The sequence below is a fragment of the Pongo abelii genome, chromosome 4 (genome assembly GCF_028885655.2).
Source record: "Pongo abelii isolate AG06213 chromosome 4, NHGRI_mPonAbe1-v2.0_pri, whole genome shotgun sequence".
Classification (NCBI taxonomy): domain Eukaryota; kingdom Metazoa; phylum Chordata; class Mammalia; order Primates; family Hominidae; genus Pongo; species Pongo abelii.
Genome location: NC_071989.2, coordinates 177650041 through 177665995, shown reverse-complemented (window position 1 = coordinate 177665995; position 15955 = coordinate 177650041). Strand labels below are relative to the sequence as shown.

At 47.3% G+C, this 15955-nt stretch overlaps 1 protein-coding gene across 2 annotated transcripts in view; it reads left to right on the top strand.

Annotated features, from left to right (window-relative positions):
- Positions 1-15955, top strand: part of SLIT3 (slit guidance ligand 3) — a 634924-nt gene that overhangs the window by 508511 nt on the left and 110458 nt on the right. For both annotated transcript variants that reach the window (XM_024247052.3, XM_054556205.2), the window contains 2 exons: positions 1081-1152; positions 4705-4776. In XM_024247052.3, the coding sequence (XP_024102820.1) occupies positions 1081-1152; positions 4705-4776 (144 nt within the window). The remainder of the gene's footprint in view (positions 1-1080; positions 1153-4704; positions 4777-15955) is intronic.

The following is a 15955-nucleotide window of genomic DNA, read 5'->3' as shown; positions in this document are numbered from 1 at the left end:
CTTGTTGACCTTCCAAGATCCCAGCTCTCCCACTTCTGCACAAAAGCAAAGACCCGTTTATTTATTTTGTTAAAGAAAAAGAACTGGAGAGGTTTGATGTCGCAGGAAATTGGAGCATCTCTCCTTCCAGTGACAGGATCCCAGAGGCCATCCCTGAGCTAATGACTCTGAGAGAAAGAATTTCCCCTCAGTGAAGGGCCATTAGCAAGAGCTGGTGTCCGGGTTCTCAGAAGTCACTGGGATGCCCGTGATTGAGCAGCCTCAGGGCCTCTGGGAAGGAGCCAGGGTCGAGGAGATTCCTTTGCACCTGTAAAGCCAGGTTAGCTGCCCCAGGCCCCGGGCCCAGCATTAATAGAATCCCCCTGGCCCACAGCATCCCTCTTGCTCTCATTATCCAAAGCCTAGGACATTCTCATACCCTGGACTTGCTCCCAGATGAGGAACACACTGCCAGCCAGTGACAAGCCCACATCTCCAAGGCGTCCCCTGAGAATCCCAGGATGTGCTTACATCACACAGCCTAGAGCTTGCACTGGACCAGACAGAGACTTAAGTCACTGCTCAAAAACCTCCTTTCAGGTCAGGGAGGAAAAGTCACTGGGGAGGTGAAATGACTCAGGACTTTCTGGGAGAAAAATGAGCAGCTGCTGAGGCATGAGGCAAGAAGATGATGCCTACAGGAACCCTGGCCTGTGGTTGGTTGGGTGAAGCCGGTTCCTCTTTCATCTGTGCTGTTAATTGCTTGGTAATGAGACGTAAGGCCCTAATTTGACTGGGCTCAATTTTCCACCTACAAAGTGGTGGTTCACATGTTCACAGCCTCGTGTCCCGATCAAGATGCCACGGGTGAGTATTCTTTGAAAACCAAGAAGAGTGATGTAAATGTGGTGCACTTTATCATGAGGTAGTTGAACTGAAGGCTCTTTAAGCTCCTTCTCTTGCACTATGAATAAATGAATTGCTTGATTGATTAATTAATCCTTACCATGTTGAATGTCTGAAATGCTTGATTCACACTTAGGAGTGACCGTTATCGCACTTTTGAGCCATGTTCTTAGACTTTACCGTTAACGTTTTCAGAGACATCAGCAAGAATCAGATATCGGATATTGCTCCAGATGCCTTCCAGGGCCTGAAATCACTCACATCGCTGTAAGTGGGGCCCGAGTTGGGGGCTGAGGTGGGGGGAGGAGGGGCGCCGGAGGGAAGAGAGACGCAACCATATTTTTCAGGAGGTGTTTATCAAGACTTTATGTTCCCTTACACACTTGTGGCAACCTGGTAAAAGAAACAAATATTTCTTCAGGGGAAATTGATCTTGGGGAATATTTCTACAACCCAAATGCATTATTTTTATTGATTAAGTGCCTAGCAGCTTTCCCAGTTATTGGCTTCTAATTCGAATGCATCTTCTACTCCAACCTCACGTCCCCCTCCCACCCCACGTCCCCCTCCCACCCCACATGCCACCACAGCGCTATCTTTCTGGTGTAAGGAGAGATGGTGATGCGTGTTTATTACTGCTTGGCCTTGCCAAGGGAGGAGCTCATTTTCTTCTGCTGATTTTCAGGCTTGCTCTCCAGACCACTCTCATGGCCATTGTCCTAAGAAAACATCCACCCCATCCTATAGCCCTTCCTGTCTTTGATTTTGAAACCCATAGGCAGCCCACTGGTTGGAACCAAAGCTTCACCCACCAGGGTGGGTTCCAAGACCCCTGCCGGCAGGAAGGTATAGAATGTCCTCATTCTGTCAGTGACTCATGTGTGGCATAGGGAAGTCACTTGAGCCTTTTATGGATGCTTCTTAGTAGGCAGGATGGGGACAGTGATCCCATTCCCTCCCAGCCCATCCAATGATGATCATGTGTACAGTAAAACAGTAATTAGTAGCGTTTACTGAGCATTGACTGGGTACCAGGTACTGTTCTAGGAGTCTGTCAGGTTTAGTCCTCACCACAACCTAAAATATAAAATATATTGTCATTTCATTTTTACAGCTAAAGAACTTGGGCAATCTAAGCTCCACCGAGACAGGGATTATTATCTGTTTTGTTCACGGATGTATCCCTAGTACCACAAACTGTACTTGGCACAGAGTTAATATGTCAAAAAAAAATCTTGTTTTATTCAACCATTTACTTATTCTTAAATGTAACTTATCCAAAGTCCACAGTAACAGGTAGGAAAGACAAGATTTGAACCCATGCTGTCTGGCTTCAGAACCCACACTCTTGATCAGTCTGTCTGTATTTTGCGTCTCCGTGCAGACGTGCAACCTGTTTACCTAATTTATGAGTGGGCAGGTAACAAGATGCACATATTCCCCCCACCTGGCCCCATCTCACCGGGAAGGGGATGAGGACTGGGAAGTCTCAGATTCAGCTGTTGCCTGCTGCTTGCAGAGTAAATTAGTTTCATTTATTGAACAGAACATCTGGCTGGGATATCAAAGATGGGACCATGTGTGAGATTAGTGTCTGCTTGTGCTGAAGATCACAGAGGAGAAGGGAGAGGAGCCGTCTGCCACCAGGATCCTGTCTCTGTCCCCACCCTCTCTCTTCCCTTGTCTGGTTTCCCTCAGCCAGGATTTGGAGACAGTCTGAGGGCAGTGAGGTGCTTCCTGTCTCATAGGAAAAGGAATTCAAAATCTAGTTGCCAAACATGAAATTGGCATGCTGCTGCCCGATTCTGAAATATATGTGAGCATGGTTTAAGTGAAGCACCTCTCACTCCCGATGTATTCATTCATTCGTGCAGTAGATGCCTACTGTATACTGGCAGTATTATAGGCACTGCGAGTATGGCAGTGAACTGTACACACAGGATCCTTGGCCTGACAGAGCTTACAGTTGAACACAAGAACACCAAATCCCAGCTCAGGAGCAGCCAAGGTAAAGGGCTAGAGAGCCTTTACCCCTTACCTGTGCATGCATTCATTCATTCAATAAATATTTATTGTGCTAGACTCTGTTCTATTTTGGGGTCTAGAGACCCAGTCATGAACAGCCATATAACGTTACTACACTCATGGGGCCTCCATGCAAGGGAGCTGGGAGGTGCGGGGGAGGGAGGCAGAAAAAATTAAAATTAAATACATATTTACGTAACATAATGTGACATAAAGATAAGTGATATGAAGAAACTAAAATAGGGTAACAGGTGTTATAAAACATTAACTAAAATATTAAAGAGACACCTCCCAAGGAAGAGATGTTTGAGCTCAGATCTGAAAGGCAAGCCAAGACCTGGGGTGGGAAGCCAGACAGGGGTACACCCAGATGCCTGAGCCTCAGCCCGCCTCCACCTGCCAGGGAGTGGTTTTGACGCACTGGGCTCAGAAGCCTGCTATCCCAAGGCATGGCGGGTGATGTGAGGACCCCTCTTGCCCCAAGCCCCGCGGCTTCTGCTACACTAGAAGTCCTGACATCAGCTGAGAAGGGCAGACAGTGACATTACTACATTTGGCACAGTGAGCGGTGGGGCATTAATATGAATTACAAATGTGTGCCTGAGCTATCATGCTGACTTTTATTTAGTCATTAATTTGTTGAAACATTAATGAAACACACCCGTAGGCAGACGGAGACATTCACTCTTCACTCCCAGTGACGTCTGGAAAAGGGGGGTTTGGTTTATCGCACCCATTTACCATTTCCGCATCCTAATATTTTGTCTCCTCAAAGAAGGATTACAGCCTGGATTGCGATCCGAGTGAAAATTGAATATTGCATGCATTCAGTGCACTTCAGGGCTCTGGAGAGGACTTAAGAAAAACAACCAAACTCTCCTACGATCAGTTCCCTGGGTCACAGAGGAGGCTGGACCCAAGAGACAGCAAAGCCCCTGCTGTGGTTGGGAGCAGAGAGAGGCCAGCCGAGCTTCTCTCGTGCCTTTGCAGAGCACCAGCAAGGGCAGGGCACAAAGACGCCCCTGAGCACTGTGCTGGAGTGGGAGACCCAGTAGCCTTCCTCCCCAGGCTTCACCAAGACACCAAAGATGAGGCCCATGAATCAGAGACACCAGTATGAGGGTCACTGGAGGCCCATAAGAGAAAGGGGTAAAAGGGTTCTGAGTTCCTGGGTTCCTGGAACTCAAAGAATAGGAAAAGCGGATAGAAAGTAAAAGCTGCCATTACTGTGAGACAGCAAAGCTCCCTGGTTTTTCCCGAGAGCCAGTCCTTGACTCAGCAGTCCCTGCACAATCTGGAGATGACCCCAGATGCACAAAGCCCTGTCTAGATGGATGATTAAATGACTCAGCTTAGGAATTCCTAAGATGCAAAGGGATATTAAAAGGAAACGTCCTGTAGGCTGGGCTCAAGCTGATCAATACCCATTGAAGACACAGGGCCAGTCTCCCACACAGTGTATTTATTGCTGGGGTGTGAGTCATGTTAGCAGCTTAAGGAGATACCACAAAGAGACCGCTTCTTCCTGTTGGGGATTATGTATTGGGCTAGGTTGCCCAGGAATGGAGCAGGATAGAGCCCATTTCTCCTCGCCTCCCAGACAACCTGCCCTTCCAGCCCCTGGCTGCTCTTGGCTGCCTCTGTCTCGCCGATGAGAAGGGATTAGGCAGGCCGTGGAAGGGGTTGTCCTGAGATCTCATACCCAGAACTGGCCGAAGTGATGGCTTCCTACAGGACTGGGTTCTGGTGGCCTCACATCCGCAGTGATTGCTGTCTTCTCCTTCTCTCTTTCAGGGTCCTCTATGGGAACAAGATCACCGAGATTGCCAAGGGACTGTTTGATGGGCTGGTGTCCCTACAGCTGCTGTGAGTAGGAACCTTGTCACTGTTTGTGTCTTTGGTACTGTCAGAAGGCTCCCACCTGAAAACTTTGAGCCATGCTCTGGAGAGTTCTTTTGACTTTCTGCAGACAAAACAGAAAAAAATGTTTGAGCTGTCCACGCTTCACCTCCATTTCCTATTTTTATGAAAGGAGAGTCAGCGAGTGGGCAGAGGAAGACCGAGGTCAGTGTGCATAAACCCAAATGATACAGCTGAGGGCCCCGGCCCAGGCATGAAGATACTAAGCACAGGGTTTGGGGATAGGGACTAGGAAAGAGTCAAATCCAACAAAAAGAAAAACATTTTTCAGTAGTGTGCTAAGAATGTAAGGAACTAAAACATTCACATACCAAATTCTAGTACTAAAGCTGAGACACAGCTGCTGATGGGCATGTGACCTTGAAGAGGGGTCGGGGTGGGGGGAATAATTCGAGAGGAGCATAATCAGTCACCAGTGTGACTCCATCTGGGAAAGACAGGGTGGAGGGGAGTGTTTACTTAATTTAAAGGAAGGGTTGTTGCCTCGAATTTTAAGCTCAGGGATTATTTGTTTGCATTTATTTCATTCTGGTCATTTGAGCTTAAATGTTTGAAGAAGATAATTGAACTCTGATGTGGAGAAGGAAGGAAAAGAATTTAGCTCATAGTATAGTTTAATTTTTGTGCTGGTAAAATCATCTCTGATTTGTGACAAGGCAGCTATAGTATCTACACACATGTACCATGGGTGTGGGAGTGTGTGTGTTTGTGTGCATGCATGTGCACGTTTGCTCTATCACCATTACAGTTCCTCTGGGTATTAGGAACTGATCTTGAGTATCCTTTAAGCAGTGGAGAAGACCAAGTCTTGGAGAGATACATGACTCTCCCCCAGTCACACAGCAGAATAGGTATGGAAACTGGAAAAGAACCTACATGGCCATGCCCTTCATTCAGAAACCTCCCAGCCCTCTGAATAGCACATGATGTACGTTTGCAGAGGTGTGCGGGTGTGTGTGTGCATGTGTGCACATGTGTGTCTTTTTAAAATCACCTCCAAGTCACAGGCAGTGAGGAAGAGGCCTGGCACCACCCCGTCTCCTACGTAAAGTTCAGAGGACCCACAGCATGGGTTTGTGGGCCAGGACTCAAGCTGGGGCTCTAAAGGGGTGGCAGGCACAAGAGCAAAGAAGGAGACAGGAACAAGGGACATATCTTATGTGGCTGATGCCCAGGGACTCTTCAAGAAAGAGGAAGTGAGACTTTTCCTCCAGCCCTTTCTTACATCTTTCCTCTACCCTTCCCATGTCCTTTAAGACTCAGCTCTGGACAGATTCTCCCAGAACACACACTAATGTGAATTATGTAGGCATGAGATGCCCAGCAAGTTTCCAGAGAGCAGATCTGTCATACCAGCAACCAGGTTTGTTTCAGTGAAGCTGAAAGCAAGAGAGAGAAAAGTCTCTCTTTCTCTGCATGTCCCCCATCTCTGTCTTCCTGTCTGCCCCACTCTGTGTGTGTCTGTGTGGGCAAATTCCTGTTCAACGGTCCCAGCCTTTGGTGGGCTTTTAAGGCTATGTGTTAGAATGACAGGCCAGGGCTCTGCAGGGAGCTGGGTATTTCACAGATGGTATTCTTTGCTTGTAGCAAAGAAACTGTACATTATAACTGCCACCATAAGGCTAGTTAACTGTAGCTATTAATCCCTTGAAAGAAGAGTATCAGTAGTATCTACCTTGAGGTGGATTTGGCAGTGTTGTGTTCCACCAAGCTGGTGTAATTTTCCTTTTATAATCTGTGTGTGTGTGTGCAGGAAGGAAAATGGCTTTGCACACATTAAGGAGACACAGAATGTGCATCACAGTGCCTAGCACAGTGCATGTATACTTAAAAAGACGTGTATCTCAGCTCCAAGCTAATAGCAGCCATGAGGTTAATAGAACTAACAGGACCTTGCATGGGTCGTGAAGGCAACTCCAGTTTACTGTCACCATTTTGAGCAGATGGAATCGAGTAGCTTGGGGTAAAGATGAAGCAGCTCTCCTCTCTTGAGACCAAGAGTTGACACAACTCAGGCAGGCCTTGCCAGAAAGAACCAGTAACTGGGACTCAAGTAGCTGTCATTGGGTTTTGACCTGCCATTGAGTGGTTGGAAAGCAGGCCCTGATTCGATCTAATTTAGTGTTCAGCCTGCTGTAGATTGGATTTCTCCCTGTTAGACTGGAGACACTGATAAGAAGACTCTGATTAGAATACCCTGGTAGTCTGAGTAATTTTCTCTCCTTTGACTCAGAGGCTCTTTGTGAGAGGATTGCATTTTTTCTTCTCATTCCATCTCTCAAATTATGGGTACTCGCAAAGCTGAACTGCCTCTGCCACACAAAGTGGCCCTGGACATTTCCTTTCTAGCACTTGCTGTGATGCTGGCGGTAATAAAGTGGGTACACTGTAGTTGGTTCTCCTGCCTGCCTCCCGTCTTCCCCCACTCCTCTGGACTTTTTGGCCATCCTATCAAACTTGCCCAGTCCAGTATGTAGACAGCCAGCCTCCTGGGAGCTTTTCTCGGTGTGTTCCTTTGGGCAAATGCCCAAAATTCTTGGCCATTCTGGAGAGAATGTCTCTGTTTTTTAAAGGCTGCAGCAAGTGCATCCACAAGGAACAAGCCCCAGCTGTCCTAAGCATGATATTCTGTCCTTGGTCCCCTGGAGCCTCACAAGAGTTACCCCCTTCAGTTTAAGTTCCAAAATCTTAGCGTTCAAAGGAACCTCAGGGCTCCAAGCACAGCCTCCTACCTGGCTAGGACAAGAATCCTTCTCATGCACGCTCTCACAAATCCTTCTGTCACTCGTTTGCTGATGGTTCCTCTGATAAGTCCTCACTGCCTAGTTGGAAGGTTAGAAAGCTCTTTCTTATACTAAACATCAGTAATGGTTTCTAGAAAACTCAGAAAAGTCTGTTGTCATTGTCTTCAGATATTTGAAAATAGCTAGTATGTCTCCCTATAATTAATCCTAAACATGTTCAGTTCCTGCGGCCATTCATTGTATAAACACGCATTTATTTTTGATTACTAGCAACCCTTATTGTCTTTGGGGGATGCAAGGTAATCTGTCAGCTTCCCTCCTTAAAACTAGCTGCTAGGAAGTGAGTTGGTGCCCATTTGGATACTAGGAAGTATGTTTAGAATTGAAATATCCCACATGGAGGCATCTCAGAACCCAAGGTGAGAACAGGACATATCACTGGGCACATGATCCCAACTCCAGGGGTGGGAGCAGCTCGATTATTAGAGAAATGACCTGTCTTCCTCCTCACTGGAAGCTCAGGGTGAATAGTCTTGCTTCTCTGCCTTCCCCTGCCCACCCAGGCTCATAGGCTCCTGGGACATCTGTGGAGATGGTGATCCTCTGTGGGCAGCCAGCCATCGTGCCCTGAGATCCCTCACCTTGTAGCTCAGAGGTCCATCCTCCCAAAGCAGGAAAAGGCTGTCATTTCCTCCTCTGATGGACAGCTGCAAGCTGCGTTGTTACAGCTCCCCTCCAGGGAGTCAGGAGCATTCATTTAGTGCTCATCGATCACATGACATGCATAGGAAAGCCACGTAAGTGGGGAGGGCAGTCATTTGAGGTGGAAGCTTTTAAACCCACTCCAGGTGGTCTTAAACCAAACCAGACTGTCTTCGGGCTGGAATAAGTTAAGACAACTCTAGCACCTGTTGTTTAATTTTCTTGGAAGGCAGACAAGACCATTTGAGGCTCTCGGAGTTTGCCAAGCAACGTGCCAATTACAGAGCAGTGAACAAAACTTCACTCCCTATAGTTCACTTTTCCCCACCAGCTGTTTCACAAGAACTACTTACTACTGCTAATAATAGCAGCTAACATTTATTGAATACTTAATATGCTTCAGGACCCGAAACTGCTAAGCAATTTCATGTGCATCATCTCATTTAATCTACCACAATGCTAAGAGGAAGGTGTTGTGGAAAGGCCCATTTTACAGATGGGGAAACTGAGGGTTAAGTGACTTGACCATTGTCACTTAGCATGATGGAGCCAGGATTGGAACCTGGGTAGTCCATGCCCTTAACCACAGCACATCCATCCAGAGACATCTGCTTCACCCAGTCACAGGCAGATCTGCAGAGCCAGTTTTCTGATCTGCAGAGCAAGAATTTCTTAATGGATCAAGCCACAGAGAGGGTGCTGTTGAACTGCAGATCAACTCCTTTTGTTATGGCTCAGCATAATTCATGGCTCTGTGTCCATGGAACTTTCTCTGGTTCATTGTCGTCAGCCCACTAATGTTTGCCCTATGAGACGATAGTCAAGGAGCTGCTTGTGTTTAGAGACCCAGTCGAGGTGGGACAATGAGAATTCTCTCCAGCAGAAGAAGCAGACTGACTTGGCGATGCATTCTTGAGGGAAGGGTTCTTCCCTCTCTTGTGTACCTGGAAAGCCGTTGGGTAGACTTAAATTCTGGAATCATTCCATGCTAGTCATTGAATGAATGGTTCACCCCATTTAAAGGACTGATTGGTAACCATGTGGCAATCAGATAGGAAAGTTACCACCCTAATAGTCATGAGGGAAGGAATGGGCAAGCCACCATAGGTGAGGTCACTTGATCTGGTAACCAAATAATAGTTCTCTCTCTCTGGTCTTTTGGAATCTCAGCTTTCATCTGTTTCCCTTAGGAAAACCCAGTGGCTTACAGCCCATTCCTAGCACTCTCCTGTGTCTCTGGGGTAGAAAGAGGTCTTGTTTTTCAGACAGGCCGCCCAATGGTTTTGCTGCATGCCTGGTTACTCTTGCATCAGGAATCACCATGACAACCCACAGCCATTGACAAGCAGTGCAGTCACCAACAGGAGAGAAGGAAAGAGCCACTGTTGCCCCTAGCTGGGACTTGGAGGGCTCCTCCTGTTTCCCCTTGAGTGTTTAGCAAGACGTGGCCTACAGCACCCATTTTCAAGCACACAGAAGATTCTGGGCCGGGTCAGATTTCATGGCATCAGCCGTCATTGGATTCTTCCCCACATCCAGCCTCAGTAGGTTGCTGAAGGTCTAAATTAATCCCCATATTTTATAGGGAAAGGATGATAACATAATGTTCTAAGGTGGGAGAGTGGTCCTTATTACAATTAATGGATAAAGAAATTCAGGATGACAGAGGGTTAATACTAGAGAAATAAAAAGAAGGAAGGCATATTAATGCGGAAGGTTTGGCTCTATATCCTGTAGCTTAATTAGAGGTACAGAATAGCTCCCCTAGTTGGTGTTCTCACTAAGCATTCATGCCAACATGTAGAGGTGATAACTACTTCCGGGGACACACAGAGCACGTTTTTAAATAACAAAGAGCCTTCATAACCCACTTTTTGTAAATTCTCCTACTAAAGGAGCTAGAGAAAGGGTTATGCCAGACGCCTGTTGGCGCCATCTTTCTCCTGTTGTGTATCTGCATCTGAGTGTTCATGAAACAGAAACAGACTCCCCATCCCTGTTTTAGGAAAAGAAGGCCCACAGAGTATATTTCTTGGCAGGAGCCGGGGCCCATCTTCCTATCCCACAGTCTTTTCTGGAAGAGCTTCATCCATTCTCCTGGAAGGGCCACTGCATTCTTTCTTGGCACCAGTTTTCTGAGGAGGCCTTGCTCTCTGGAGTTGGGAATATGCTTTCAGCATTTCCAGACAAATACCGTAGAAGTGAGAGGAACAACATAACCAGGGTCCTCTACAGACCCTTGGTCAAGTGTGGACGCCACCAGAATGATTGCACTGGGCCACTGAGTCAACATGTGAATTGCTGGAGTTGCCAAAGTGATTTTGAGGCAATTGATCATTAAGCCTGACTCCAGATGTCTGTGTTTTCCAAACTTTGCAAAAAAGGCCTGTGGGCTCCAGGGGGAACCTTCACTGAAGAGCGGATCAGAGCAAAGGCAGTAGCTAACAGTGGAGCTCAGCGATCTTCTCCCCATGGGGCTTTTCAAAAGCCTAGGTGTGGTGGGTCCTTTTAGTGGATCAGAATGGACCTGGTTTTCCTCCTGTGGGCCATCTCCCCATGCTACCTGGACCCCAAATGAATGAAGCTGGAAGCTGCTACTAGTGATGAGAACACCTGGGACTTTTCTGCACAGGCCAGCCCCGGTCCCCTAGCAGAAAGACTTGAGTCACGAGGGTTCTCCCTAATCCCGACATGGGCATTTCATTTCCCTCCTCCAGCTCTAGCTTTTTGACTCCCAATGGCTTCTGTTTTCTGCTTTGCTTTTCCTGAAGGCCACAGCTTCCAGAAAGCAAGAGCTCTCAGCAGCACAGCTATGCTGCGTAGTCAATGGGCTGAGTGCTAATACCTCTTGACGTGGAACATATGTGGCAGCCGAAAGTGCTCCAAGGCAGGGGGTGGCAGAGGGCCTCCTGGAGCTCACACTTGGAAATAAATTTAGAAGGTGCTGTACATGCCCTCCCACTCTGCAATGTGCCACTCTCCTTAATTTCCTCTGACGGGAGCACGGCTCCTTTTGTTGTTGTTCTGCCTTACTGTATAATCACCCGCTGCGTTGATGGGAGTGGCTACAAACAGGGTGCGTCCACCGCCTCCCATCAGCCTCAGGTGGCTCCCTCAGGCCCTTAGTGAGAGGAGACTGGCTCTCACGGAAGCATGATGATTGGAAACAAAATCTTTGGGCTATGATGGCATGAGTCCAGATACTATCCTACCTCTTACGGGTTGTGGAACTTTGGTCAAAGTTATTTAAGCTCTCTGAGCCCCAGAAGTGTCACCTGTCAAGGGGAGATTAAATGGGAGTACCTGACCTTGTGAAGTGTTTAATATGCATTACCTGTTAGGCCATGTGGTCCCTGCTGTTCACCTAGTGGCTGTGGTTCACCTGGTCGGATCATCTCAGCCTTCCCTCTCTTTTCATTTATATGATCTCCGAGGGTCCTTTGAGAGATAGATCCGGAGCAGGTGGCCCCAAAAGATCGCTGGATCTGCATCTGGGGAAATACCAATGAATACAGTATTCACCGGCAGTCCAGCCTGACTCACTGGATCCAACAGCACATTGGGCTGAAGTGAGGTCTTTGGCTGGGATGTCACAGTTGTCAGTTTGAGTACCAGGCAGACTCTTGAATGAGGCTAGCTGGGACAGCCCACCTTGTGTGCTATTGCTATTATCTCTGTCCTGCGGTTGTCCCTGGCCTGCTCAGAGTAAGGGGAGCAGAGAGCCATGCATATCAGCTCCCATATTGGCATTCAGTCAGTGATCCTGAAGGGGGAAGCCTTGCTTTGTACAGATGCAAGCCACTCAGTAAAGAACCTGCCACCTTGTGCCAATGAAGGCTTGATCAGCATCCCGCTGAAGCTCCTTCCTGGGAGTCAGGAGGACTTCAGATGCCTCTGCACTCCCAAGAGGCAAGCAGGGTCTTCCAAACCCAACCAGACCTTTGTCCACCTGAAGCATACCCGGGTACAGTGAAGGCTAGCAAAAATAGCCACTCCTCACACATACGGAAAATGGAAAAGAGAATATAGATTTTAAATAATAGATAAGAGATGGCTTTGGAGTGAAACAGGCTGGAGCTTCACTTATTGCTGGGGGACCTTCGTTGAGTCCATCACCACTCTGAACCTCAGTTTTCTTATCGGAAAAATGAAGATAATCATAGTGCTGTTGTGGGGGTTAAATAAGATAGTGCCTGGAAAGTGTCTGGGAAAAGCACACACAGATGTAGTCTCTAGAGAGGTTGCTGCATTATTATCATTTCACGCGGCAGTTACACCACTGCTCCTCAAACGGGGATGAACCAGCACAGAGCAAGCATCCTGGAATCTCTGCTGCAAAAAGGAGGAATCCATCCCTCTGGTGAAAGAGGGAGGCCTGTGTTCAGGATTCCTTATAGAACTGCTAAACCTCATTTCAAATGTTTGTTTACTCTCTATTTGCTCCATAATATGGTGCTTTTAAAATTCCCCTCCAACTCTTGTCCATGTACCAGACAGCTAAGAGCTTCTTTCATGGAAGCCAGGCTGAGTTGACTAGCTGCCAGCCTTCCTCCCAAAGGAAAGAGGGCACAGGGACAGGCTGTTAGATCTTGCTGATGCTAGGGACCAGTGAGGCTGTCCTCAGCATCTAATTCTGGATAAGCAGCTTAATTTTATCTCTCCCTGCACCTACACACCTCGCCTGAGGGAGCCAAGCATCCTGGGAGAGAATGAGTGACCAGGAGACTCTGCCCTTTTGTGTTTTCTTTTGCTCCATGCTTCATGAGCTCTGCACCTTGGGCTATCTTTGTGTAGTAATTCTGCCAGCCTGGGTTATTTTGATGCCTTACATATTTGAAGTAACATCCCATGCTGAGAGATCTAGGAGCAATAGGAAACAAAGGAGCATCTGGATGAGAAAAAAAGAGCCTAAATAGACCTGATAAGTGAGAAGGATTGCCAGCGTGGCATTTAGTTTTTATGAAGGCAAGTCAAGTTGCCATTTCTTTCTCCGCAAGGCCATCATCCTTGTCTAGTGCCTTATATGCCCTAGAACCAATTGCTACAATTGGGCTTATGAATCTGCACTGGGGTTTCAAACCTAAATGCCCACTAAGGCAAGGAAGGTCAAGTAAACTAGTGAAGGGGACACAATAGGGAATAGTGAGGACTGTAGCAAATAGAGAGCATATGTCCTATCTAAGGGGGCAGCTACTCCATGGCTGCCTCCAGGGAACCTAGAGTTGCCTGAGCTCCTGAATTTTGTTTTTCAAGAGAAAATAGAAATTTGATGTGGTGTGGTGTGGTGTGTGTGTGTGTGTTGTATGAAATTTTCCAATTTTTAAAACACAGGAGGATTGAAAAAACACATTTATGTGGCATGATGCAAAATGCTGCAATAAGGATTCCATCCTCAGGCTATCAGATGGGCACCTCTGACCTGTTGTGTACTGAATAGTTCAGTATTTCCTGACAAGCTGATGTACTCAGAAGGCCCTGAATGTCAAGGTTTAGAACAAAACACTTACCATGTGTGTACTTTAAAAAAAATCAAAACACTGTGTGTGTGAAGAGTCCATTCCTGAGCCCTGGTTGCTGGTCCCTGTTGAGTCCTCCAGCTTTTCTCCCTGTTTCTCTGCTCTATCACATTTCCTTCAAATGCCCCCAAAATGCAGTGACATTGACTAAAATTTAATACACAATGCATACGAATTTTCAGGGGGGAGGGATGTTGCAAAGACCAATAGGATGGGTAGACAAGACATTCATAAAGAAGAAACTGAGCCCTCTAGAGACCTCAATTATCATAACCACTTCCGGCATGCTCCCTAGAAACATGTGTGACCTTGAAAACACCTGCTAAACTCTCAGCCTCAGTTTCCTCCCCTGTCACTTGTGAGTCAGGTTCTGTCCATCTGCCCAGGTTCCTGTGAGAATAATGGGACGTTGGGAAAGCACTTTGGAAAACACAGTATTCTAGCAGTATGAGCATTTTTTTTCCACTGCCAGGCAGGAGGACATCTGTGTGAACCCTTGGGACCTTGCCCATTATTAGCCAGATTAAACAGGCCGTTCTTCTTCCACTTGTCACTGCCACAGCTGCTTGCCTGCACGTGGGGTGCCCCAGGACCATGGGGAGTATGGGGCCTGCAGCAAGGGAGAGGTGGCACGGATGATTTAGCACCATGGGCAGTCCCACCGTTGCCAACTGCAGACCCCCTGGATCCTGGTATGGAGAGACTCCTGAGGCAGGCCAGCCCAGCATCCATCTCATGGGTCATTCCCCACCAGGGAGGGGCTGAGCCAGCCTCAAAAGTAAAATTCTTGAAATGCAACATTTCTGCTGGTGAGTTTATTTTCCCCTTCCCCCAGTTTCATTCGAGAGGGTGTAAGAAATGATTTTACATTGACTACAAGGCATATCTAGTCAGTCTAGAATCAGTAAAGTAATTCTTAGGATCTCAATGTGCTTGACTTGCCAACCCTGCTCTGGAAAACTGCCTGTCACCCTCATGGCATCCTCTGCTTTCCCAGACTTCCACCCAAAGGGTAGCTTCCTATGATGATTTTTTAGGGAGTCTGAAGAGCTAAACACAGCTTCCTCGTGGATAGGAAGGCTGACCCTGGAAGGGGTGAGGGATGGGTGCCACCTTAGAGAAGTGAGACCCTTGAAGCTGCATATGGAGTTATTATACATCTTAATAAAGAATAAGCACTGAGAAGAAAGGGGGGAATAAAATAGCTGTCATTGGTGCCATTATAGAGCTCCTAATCCTGTGTGGAAGGCAAATGATAAATATCCTATAATCACAAATCACGGTGAATGCCAGGAGGGAAATAAACAGGGGGGTGTGAGAGACGATAACGGAGTGCGGGTCCCATTGTAGATGAAGGGGTCAGGTCAGGCATCTCTGAGTAGGGGACATTTGAGCTACAGTGGAAAGCAGGAAAAGAAGGCAGCCCTGCTGAAAGAAGGTAAAGAGGGTGTTCAAAGTTCCTAGGGAAAAATCTGGTGTGTCTGAGGAACGAAAATGCAGTGGTGGGCCGGGCGTGGTGGCTCATACCTGTAATCCCAGCACTTTGGGAGGCTGAGGCAGGCAGGTCACCTGGGGTCAGGAGTTCAAGACCAGCCTGGCCAACATGGTGAAACCCCGCCTCCACTAGAAATACAAAAATTAGCTAGGCATGGTGGTGCACGCCTGTAATCCCAGCTACTCGGGAGCCTGAGCCAGAATTGCTTGAACCCGAGAGGCGGAGGTTGCAGTGAGCCGAGATCACGCCATTGAACTCCAGCCTGGGCGACAAGAGCAAGACTCCATCTCAAAAAAAAAAAAAAAAAAAAAATGCAGTTGTGGGACTCAAGGGTAGTGAGTTTGGGGTGAGTGGGGTTAGGATGAGGTTGGAGAAAGGGCCAAGGTCAAACCACATGGGGCTCTGTGCTCTGGGTATTCACACGTGTGTATGACAGAGCATCCATATGTATGCACATGTGCCTGCCTACACATAGATGCAGTTTTTCCAGGAGGATGATGTATAACTTTCATGAGATTTCCAATAGGATCAGTGATCCAAAAGAACTGTAAGGAATTTTCTGAATCAAATTGCCCATAGTCAGTCAACTAAAGCTCTAAAACAATTATGCCAAATGATTTTTTTCCTTTCCGATTCCTGGAAGCTCTGAATCCTAAATCAGAAAGTGA